Source organism: Halyomorpha halys, unplaced genomic scaffold, assembly GCF_000696795.3.
Source record: "Halyomorpha halys isolate HHAL.00 unplaced genomic scaffold, Hhal_1.1 Scaffold1218.1, whole genome shotgun sequence".
Classification (NCBI taxonomy): domain Eukaryota; kingdom Metazoa; phylum Arthropoda; class Insecta; order Hemiptera; family Pentatomidae; genus Halyomorpha; species Halyomorpha halys.
In genome coordinates, this window is record NW_027106975.1 from 324,377 (window position 1) to 335,251 (window position 10,875).

Here is a 10,875-nt window from a genome sequence, read left to right on the forward strand (position 1 = left end):
ATTGAAAAACATTTACCTTCTACGATTTGTGGTTGGGGTTGTTCCGCTTGTGGTGGTGGGGGTTGTTCCCCCGCCGGTGGCGCGGCTGGCTGTTCGGTTGGTACTTGTGCTGGTGGTTCAGTTGGTACTTGTGCTGGTGGTTCGGTTGGTACTTGTGCTGGTGGTTCGGTTGGTGATTGTGCTGGTGGTTGATCAGCAGGCTGCTGTTCCTGCACGGGAGCACTTTCAGCAGCCGGGCTTTCTGCTTGTGGTGCTTTCTCCGCCGCATTCCCTTCTCCTCCCTGTTCAACTTTGGCCTCTCCCTCAGCAGGGACGCCAGCCACTCCTAATAGTTTGATTAGAAACATTATTTTCATTAGTAATTTCACCTTCGAACTATTCTATCGAATATATTATGAAAGTTGTTATTATTCCAAGTAGTTTCTTTGGAAAAAGTAGGGTTAGTATGTAAAAATGTATTTTGATCTATGTTCTGTAGTTTTATTGAATCCTACGCAAATAAATTAAGTTGGAGAAGAAAACTTCCAAGACGGTTTTGACATACTACTCTTTCCCTCGGACATGTGCCAACATATTTTTCATAGTGCTATTAGAACTTAACATATGTTGCTTATTACGAGACCGGTTGTAAACGGTACGAAAACATTATCGTATAATAAATTTATACCGGTTGTTCGCTCGGTCCGGAACATTTTGTTTTCGATTCTCAACTAGGGCAGTTAATATTTATTTTTCGGCGGTTCCGTGAAATAAATCTTGACACTTCCAGCTTGGTTATATGTGATTACTACTCTGGTTGCCGCCAGGGTTGGCAAAAAGGACCACTAGACCCACTTGCCGGCCTGGTTCGTCCGACCAGCTCCCAGTACCAATACCTTACCTATAGGGATAAATTTGATTATATCATTTTGTAGATATTTCAATAAGCTAAAGCTTTGTGTGTGACACACCGTTCGCAAGATATGCACCAAGAAATCAAAAAAGGAATTACTGAGCACTCAACCTCCTTGTCGTAACTGAATTCAACGAGAATAGCCATTTTTTACGGCGACTTTCATTACACATTCCTGAAACATTTGGTAATAGCGGTAATTTAATGCAGCCAAAAACCTAATTGGATAGACTATTTATCTTACAGAATTAGTATTGCTGTAGGTCAAATAATTATTTACAAATTTTAACCACTGAGCAGAAAACATAACCGTTCAAAAACACATGAGTAAATAACAAAACACATGGCTGTTATTAAAAAAAAAAATTAGTTATATCATTTCTATAAAAGCCGTCTACGTATCTCTGTCGTAGCTACTGCTCGTCTCGCTAGTTATATAAATAGAAAATTCAAGAAAAGAGTTTTAATAATTTAAGCAATGACTAATAAAATTCGGTAGGGAGAGCATAAATAAAAAATAAACAAATATATTAAGAGAGAGTGGAGATGGGAAGAAAGAGAGGGAAAGAAAAAGGGAGCAGTAGGTGAACTCAGGATTCTCCTCTAGTAAATGAAATTAAATGGTTAGAATGTAGTTAATATAAAATGAAAAGGATGTGAGTAACAGGCCTCATAAATGGTTGCTAAATTGGAACCTTTATAAAAAATATATATATTAATTTGGAGGTGAGTCCACTTCATGAATGCTCTGAGACATGAGTAACGATCATACAGTAAAAAGAAGGGCCTAAAAATATTGGGAGAAAAATAGATAACGTGGAATCAAAATCTTCCATTTGCCCAATGTAGCTTAAAATACCAAAACCACAGTTTAATAAAAAAAAAAAAAGACTACAAAATAACCCCCTTCAGAAATTCATATGAATATATGTATTGAATAATTTCAATGATGTACTCTATTATTGTAGTTTACCTTCAGTTGCTGGGGGTTGTTCGCCAGGCTCACCCTCCTTTGGTGGTTCACCGTCGGCCGGAAGAGATTCTGGAAAAACATAATAATCGAAGTCATTCTAAATCTTTGTACAGATCTAAGGAATCTTGTAGAAACTAAAATGATAAAACTTATTCGCTACAAAGATTGACTGAATTCCCTTAACAATGTTGTCATATTGCATGTGTTATTTTACAATTTAAACATGACATTTCTAGATATCAGATAAAAAATCATTTTATTATTATCATTTTGCATCTAGTTAATGCCATATTTTGTTATCTAAAACTTCAGTTTCCAACCGAACCATTTGATGGAATTAAAAACCGAAAAATATGTTAGATTTAAGATTTGTTTCTGTTCATTCGCTGAATCAAACTTTTGTGTTGAATGTTTGAAAATCATCAAATTTTAACGAAAAAATATTGTTATTTTCAATCCCCATTCCTTTTGTTCCGGTTCCAAACATTTATTCTATCTGTTTATTTTGTTTTTAATAACGTCTCATTCTTCAAGGCCCGGAAATTGGTAACATTTTTTTCTTTGTAATCATTAAGAGTTTTTAATTTAGGAGCAGATGCACCAGCACAGTTTTAACTGAGCCAGTTAAATCTGAGTTTAAGAGCAAATGTCAGTTACAAGTAACCTTCCATAGTATCAGCTATATTCCTTCCTCCAAGATTATTAACTACAAACTATTTTTAAGATCGATATTTTCTATTATCTCTCCAAAGTAAATAAATAGTGTTTTTTTTGAGGTTGGTGAATTGACAGATGACGAAGTATTTATGACATTGATAACTCAATCAATGATGCAGAAAACAGTAGTATTTTGTCCTCGACAAATACTTTTGTAATAAAACAAAGAGTATTACGCTAGTATGTGTAACATCAAACAGCTACTAATAAAGAATTTACAATTTTCTTGTAAGTTATTCACTTTTTCTTTTTCTACTTGAATTTTATTTATGTGATCTTTCTCCTGCACCTCCTCTGTCCGGTGATCATTCAGAAGTAGGTTCTCTTTGTTCAACGTTGAAGAAGAATTGAACTTTTTCTCTACAAAAATTACGAATGGTTTGGTTCAGTGGCTAAAACTCGGTTTGGAGACAGTGGGGAAAGTTCGATCTAAGCCTAAATCTATTCATTCGAAAAATTGATTAAAAAGTTGTAATTTTCCTGAAAGAGAGAACCCTTAATTGTATTTTTCGTAAATTTATTTGTAGTATATTATATTACATATATTATATTATTAATGGGATAGAACCCCGATGTATTGAACCTTAGTAGGACAGTGTTTTTGCGGGTCATCTTCAACCTCTATTATTCACACCATCATTCTATAAATCGATGCTGCTGTTGGAAGACATTCCATTCGTTAACAACGGGTATGAGTTTTTACAATTGTTTTTTGTTTTTTGTCCGATTTTTCTTACTTTCATCCCTCTGAAGTAAATCCCATTATCTCTTTCCCTATGTTTTCTAGACTATAATCTAATTAATTCATCTTACAAATATATATCAACTAACCTGCGTGGGAAAGATCCATACTCTGCATACTTTGAGATCTTTTAATTGAAGCTTCTACAACAGGCTCTAAGAAATCTTGGGGTACTGCGTTTACTGTATCAAGTAATTTGTGAAGCAATTCATCAATGGATAGAGGATTTGCTTGGGTAACTGCCTCACGCAGGAATAGCCACAAATCTGAAAATGATTTTTTTATTTTTATTATTAAATTCTGTATTATCTGTACTTTTCTTTTAAAAAAACAATGTTGCTAGGTTACAAAAATTTACTTTCCAGAAAGTGTTATTGAAAAAATCCGAAAATGATCAATGAATGGTTGAAACTTAATTCGTTTCTATATGCTTTGTTTTAAAACAAAAAATACTTTAAGAAATTAAAGTATTTCTATGGGTTCTGTTGTAGAGTGAACATGGATTTACGGTCATAAAATTTCGAGAGTATTCTGACGGTGTATTCAAAGCAAGGAAGAATTGAACGATTTGTGGGAAGAAGTTTTTCGAAAACTAATTGCATAACGCTAACTTAATCTAAAAAAATTGTTTTAAAAAAGTTATCAATCATCAGTTAAGATCTGAAAATTTTGAGGTCATTACTAATACAAGAGAAATATCATAAAATGTTTATAGAAAAAAAATTAAAACTTGATATTTAGATTTTTCTGAAATATTTATTTGTTAAGTAAAAACACATATTAAAAAAAAAAAAAATGAAACTAATATATCAATGAAAAGACACTTAAATGTTATTACTGTTTTTTACATTATAACTCGCTACACTCATATCATACTGATTATAAAATACATTAGAATTTACACTTGTATTCTACGATTTACAAGAGAAAAAAAAGCAAATAATTCTAAAACAAAACGAACCTTCCTCTGTTTTTGGTGGAGGTGGCGGAGGAAGAGGTTCAGGTTCGGGCTCTGGTTCCAGTGGAGGAGGTGGTTCATCTTGTGGCAGCTCGCTGGCCTCTGAAGCTATTGTCTCTTCGGCGGCGCTTGGTAGCGCTTCTGATACAGATTCTTCATCCTCGTCTTCTACTTCCACCTTAGAACAAATTATATTAATAAATTATATTTATTAAATGTTAATTAAATTATATTCAGTAAGTTAAATCATCATTGGTCATGTTATGATTCTTGGCTCAAGAATTTATATATATATGTATGTATATATACGTTAAACGTTTGCTAAACCAAAGACTTAAAAAAGAGAAAAAGGAGAGAGAAATTACCAACTCGATTGTTACTCAAACACTGACTTTTATTGAACCCAGCTCGTGTATATATACATTTTGATCAGCTAATCTCCACATTCAGCTGACTCAGACTGTAACTCCCCCCCACCAGTTTACGAACAATACTCGTAAACTAATACAATACAATAAATAACAAACAAAACAAAAACAATAATGAAAAACTATTTACAGTAAAAATAAATTCCTATACACATATCATTGTAAAAACTCACAAGCTCCCTTAATAAACGTTAAATACATAATTTAAACCTAATAATAGAAAAAATTAGAATGAAAGAGACAATATTTACAAAAATCAATAACAATCTTTAAAAAAAAACAATAAATAGAATAAGTAACTAAATTTTCTGTAATACAATCTAGTAAGAGAACACTTCAGTTTTTATATTGTCATTGCCGGAAGTTTTAATTCTTCAATATGGACAGTTCTCCTCTTTTTGGGTTCTCTCATACTTTCTATTGTAACAATATTATGTTCCCTTATAATAATCACCCTAAATGGACCCTCGTATCGCTGTATCTCTTTACCCCTGTTAGATCCCAACTTCCTATATACGATCGTCCCGATTTTGATTGCTCCCATCCTATCTGTGACCTTTAAATTCTCCCGAGTTACCCTCCTGGATTTTTCCTTTTCCATTCTTCCCCGGGCCTTTTCCCATAACTTTCTTCGAGCAACATGGTTGTTGTGTATTTCTTCTCCGTTTGCTGCCGTACCCTTATAGTACCCGCTGGTGTCCTCGACGCCCAAAGAGGACCTCAAAAGGTGAAAACCCCGTAACTGTATGTACCGAATGGTTATATGCCGCTATTGCCTTAGGCATTGCTACATCCGGTTCCAATCCCTTGTCGATCTGGTATAAGCGAAGATAGTCACTCAACGTGCCATGAAGCAGGTTACGTCAAGGTCCTTCATTTCAGCTCGAATCCTGGCATCATTCACTCTGTCTCCGTCCGATGCAATGCGCTCCGGAACTCCGTAGAACTGGAACCACAACCGTAGAGCTGTCAATACTGCTTCCGCCGACTTTTCCTGCACCTGATGCGCCAATGCCGCCTTACTGAAGGTATCAATCACAGTTATTCATTTATATCCTCTCCAGGAGAAAGTATCAATATGTAGATCTTTGAGCGGTGCATCTGCGGTATGTGTTTCCTCTTGTTCCCTTTTAGCGGGTTTCTGTCATATTTCGTGTGTAGACAAACTTTGCAATTATACTATGCGAGCAGCTCCTTCCAACGCGTTATCCTAGCCGAAGACTACCACTGACTACTGTTCCCCCCCCCGCGTTCAACAGGTTATGGTGCCAGTCAGTTCGCGAAATTAAAATTAGTAGTGAGACAGTAAAAATAGTGCGCTAGTGTTTGTTCCAGTTCAAATACTTAGTGAAGTAAAAACTGTTAAAGTTCGTTAGCAGTGCAACAAGTAACATCATAAAATGAATTTCAACAGCTTCAATGAAATAAATCAGATGGAGCCACTGACAGGACCTGAGAACTTCCAAATGTGGGAAATCAAGGTAAACATCTTCTTAAAAGTCAACGGGTTGTTTGAGGTTGTTTCTGAAGATTTTGAAGCCCCCAGACCCAGCAAAGTAAAGAATATAATGTCTATGATGACAAAGCTCAAACGTTAATTGTAACCACAGTAAATCAGAGAGCATTGACTCATATTTTGACTTGTACAACTGCAAGTCAAATGTATTCCAAAATATGTAACATGTATTAGAGAGATGTTACTCAACAAAAGTTTGAACTTTTGCAAGAGTTCTTTGATTTTAAATTTAAGACAGGGATAGACTTGGCAAGCCACATAAGCTCAATTGAAAATTTGACATTCAGGTTAAAATCATTAGGCAATGCCATCATATACCAGATGATATGATCATTTCAAAAGTAATAACAACACTTCCAGAGCAGTATAATATTTTATAAGTGCTTGGGAAAGTACAGGCTCTGATATGAAAACTCTTTCCAATTTAATTACAAGATTGATGGCTGAGGAAAGACGCTCTTCAATTTTTCCTGAGGAATCAGAAAATCAGGTAGCGTTCATGACCAATGTAAGAAGAAATTGGGGAACTGCTAAAGACACGAGGGAATGTTTTTCTTGCTACCAAGACATCTGAGTAAAGACTGCCCAACCAAGAAAAACCCCTGTGATAGATTCAAGTTCCACAAGTCATATGACCAACAACATAAGTATATTGTCGCAGGCACAAACTATTTGATGCTGAGGTAGATGTGTACATCCCAGATCTCAGCAGAAATTTGTTGGCTGTGGATAAAATAACACAGAACGGTGGATACGTGACTTTTTCTAAAGACAAAGTGAAAGTTGTAAAAAAAAAAGTATTGTAATAGTTGGAAAAAGATGTGAAGGATTTTATGTTGTAGACGTGGAGGTTGAGGTATTACCTTTACCCATTGGACCAAATATTCTTCTCAACATTCTTCTTTCTAAAAGAGTAGTCCATTTGCGTCTGCCAAATAAGTTCCAAAGCTTCAAATCCGTAAGTGAGGTCTGGCCGTATCAGCATTTTGTATTATCTCACTTTGGTCTAATTATTAATGTTCTTACTTAAAAAGTTTGATCATTCCAAAGTAGAACCTATTTGCGGCTGCTAACCGACGACTTACAACCAGTGAATTATCATTTCGTGAGTTTACCTATAAGGGGAAATAAATAAAGTGTTACACTCTCTCGAACTTGTAAGGCATCAATCTCAATATCATCTTCTCCTACCCAGCAATGGTTAGTTTTTTAAAAATTTATTTCGAGGTGAAACATTGTTGCTACATTTTTCTGGTTATACGCACTAGAAAACACATATTTTTATGAACTTATTAATTAGTCGAAATCATCAACATGTCCCAGCGATTGCACAGTCTTGTTGAATATCGTGCCAGTCTGGATCTCTGTTTCCATGATACTACTCAGCAAAATAGAATAAGCTTCGATTTTATATTCAATAGTTTTCTCCAAAAAAAAATAGGAGTTTCCGAAATATAGACGAAAGACAAAAAAAAAGTACCATCACAGAGTTTCTTCAATTTTGCACAGGGTTTGTTAAGGCATCCTAGCCTTTCTTAGCTTTTGTTGAAAATACGGATTCAAATGTAGCAGTTTCAACATTTTCCTACTTCCACCAAAAGGTTGGGAACCACTGGCTTATACTAAAATGTATTATTGTAATATTTGGGTAAGTGAAAGATGCTGAAAACTATGAATGATTTAGAAAAGGAATTCTTTAATTGACTCTCTTCATCCTGGGATGTACCATTTCCATTCATTTCAATGTTTAGGTATTTTTTTCGATGGTGTACTTTAAAAATTGGATCTTCAGGTGCATTTTCATCCTATTGTGAACAAAATCTTTTAAGAGTTATAAACCGAATCAATAAGAAATGTATCCGTGAATGAATCTGTCATATTTGTAATGAAATATAGTAGACAGTCTCTGATCGCATTAGTAAAGAAGGATTTCGAGGTATTCTTGGAGGGTGTTTAATTGGAAGGAATTAGGAGCTATTCAGTAGAGTCAATAAATTAATGATTTTTGCAGTTCCAATCAATACTTTGGCGAGAACAAATCATGCAAATGTTTTTTTAAATAAAATTTTATTTACTTAGTAATCATCTCTTTATCGAAAGAACATATATTACCATTGCTGAAACTCGTTTCGAGTGTGTCCACTATTTTCACTGATTTTAGTTTGTACTTAGAAAATATACAAGATTCTTCTATTCGTGATGAATCTATGTTCATACCACCTGAACCCCTGAAACGTTATTTCTCTCTGGAAGTGGAACCGATTCTGAAGGTAGGTACCACGTAATCTTAGCCCAGTAAAAACATAGCCACAGAACAACAGCTATATCTGATAGAATGATCTTTTCCGCGACTGAAGTCAACAGAAGTGGAATGAATCTCTTTAAATAGGATGTGAATATTATATAGTTCAACCCTCTGGTAGGAGCGTTCCCTGTGATTATTTAAAACTGTTCCTGAAAGGAAAAAAATCCATTTGTGGGTTCGATCAAGTGAAGTATTCAACGTTTGTATAAACGATGTATTTCTCTAAAAAATGTATGTAACCCATCTCAAATAATTACGAAATTACAAAACACTGTCAGGTATAAGAAAATTACTAAGTATGAAGTTTGGAAGATTAATTTTTCTGGAAATATGATAAATAATATTAAATTTGATACACGTTTTCAAATGAACTCCAAAATATTTTCTATTTTGTTCACTCTTCCTGTACATAAAAAAGTTTATATTTTGGTCTACCGAAAGCCCCATAGTCTTAGAACTGCTTATGTTAACTTATCATACATTACTAGCGTCCTCTTTCGCGGCTTTGCCCGCTCTCATAAATAACTTCAAGAATATGAACTAATAATTACTGCAGCAGTTCCCCGCGGGATGACCTGCGTTTAATTTATTTTATACATCCTTGTTGCATACCCATGATCAGTGTTGCCAGCAATAGTGTTATTTTATTCATAATTATTTTCAAAGTATTTAGGTTACTAATGAACATTTTAATTACAAATAAAACTAATTATTTACAACTCATGATATTTTTTTGAGAACCAGGCATGTTATTTATTTTTATAATTTTGTAAGTCGGAAGGGAGTCCATCACTGGAACGGTTTTATTCACTTAGAAAAAATACTAAACACAATATTTACTTATTCCACTTCGGTGGTTTCAGCAAAAACATAGGAAACAGTTTGCAGTAAATAATATTTGCTCAAACACAATAAAATATAATACTACAAACATAATAATATGTATTTGATAATTTAACTAATTCCCTAAAATACAAAATAAACTTATCTATAAAGTTAACACAGAATTTTTCTTTCCCCTCCCCCCAATGATATAGTAGCTATGACCATAATTCTTTAATAATTTTCTATATTTAACCTAATAAAGTTTATGAAGTGAACTGGATTCCACAGATATGAAGTTTCACACCTGCTCCAATGGTGGAAAATTCAAAATCTACTCTTTGGAGTGGCTGAGGAGTAGGGAAAGAGTACAGCTAATCAATCATTGGCTGCCTTCTATTCAGTTTAGATTGCTATGGCAGACATTCTTATTAACCTCAACCTAAATTTTCCTTTCATTGCTGTGCTTTTTTTGGATTCATTTTTGCTTTAAAGGAGAGTAGGTTTATGCCACACTCCATGCTCCATACAGTTCTGGACAGCCAGAAGGAGCTGTCTGCTTTTTTTGATCCTTCTGTTGACTTTCATTGGCCAGGCTGTCTCAAAAGGAATAAATAACCTTTTCTCCCCTCCTGGACCAATCCTTTTCAATGGAGGTATGAAATATCATTTTTGTTATTGAATTCTATTAAACTTCAGTTGTAAAATGAAATAATAACAGTTATTACAGTAATAAATAATCTAAAAAAAATTAAACCTGAAACTAAGGTCACTTAATGATTCGAATTAGAGTTTAATTGTTTTGCAAAATTTAAACTACTGGTAATAATTTTCGCATCACTTGAAATTGTAATGGAAAAAGTCATTTTTAATGTTAAGTAGAATATTTTAGTTTGAATATATGCCCCCAAAAAAGAATAGTAAAAAAATAAAATTGTAAAGTTTTTTTTTTTTTAACTATTTATTTAATGTAATTTACAACTGTACAAAATAATACATTAGGAAAATATGTAGTATGTTTCATATACACTTGAAAATCTTGGGAAGGAACCACCCATTGGTGTTACTTCAAACATTAATTTAAATTAGAAGGTCCCGTGGCCATCTTATTTTCAGACGCCTCGGAGGATTATCAGGGATTGTTAAGGATGAAAGATTAAGAATTAATGGGTTAGGATGGTTAAGGAGTTTGGAATGAAAAGACTCTGTAAGTATACATATCTGTTTTGGGTCAAATCTGCAACGAATGGGATGTTAAGGTCTTTGTGAATGAGTTTATTTGTGACGTAATAAGGAGCATCAAGGGTTTTACGTAGGATTTTGGATTGTAACAATTGGATGCGGAATGAAGAATTTGATGGGTTTGGTGGAGCCCCAGAGCTCAATTCCATATGTCCAAATTGGTCTGATTATTGTAGTGTATACTAATTGTTTGTAGTGAATGGGAAGTTTAGAGCGTTTGTCAAGTAAGTGTTGTAGCAATCGGAATCTACGAGCAGTTTCTTGTTGTTTCAGTCTTGTG

The 10,875-nt window shown here is 34.1% G+C and overlaps 1 protein-coding gene across 4 annotated transcripts in view; it reads right to left on the reverse strand.

The window, feature by feature from the left end:
- The window catches only part of wupA (wings up A), a 41,776-nt gene that overhangs the window by 1,206 nt on the left and 29,695 nt on the right, over nucleotides 1-10,875 (reverse strand). For all 4 annotated transcript variants that reach the window (XM_014433486.3, XM_014433488.3, XM_014433489.3 and 1 more), the window contains exons 9-12: nucleotides 4,286-4,460; nucleotides 3,414-3,590; nucleotides 1,866-1,934; nucleotides 17-325 (exon numbers count right to left, since the gene is read on the reverse strand). In XM_014433486.3, coding sequence (XP_014288972.1) covers nucleotides 17-325; nucleotides 1,866-1,934; nucleotides 3,414-3,590; nucleotides 4,286-4,460 — 730 coding nt within the window. The remainder of the gene's footprint in view (nucleotides 1-16; nucleotides 326-1,865; nucleotides 1,935-3,413; nucleotides 3,591-4,285; nucleotides 4,461-10,875) is intronic.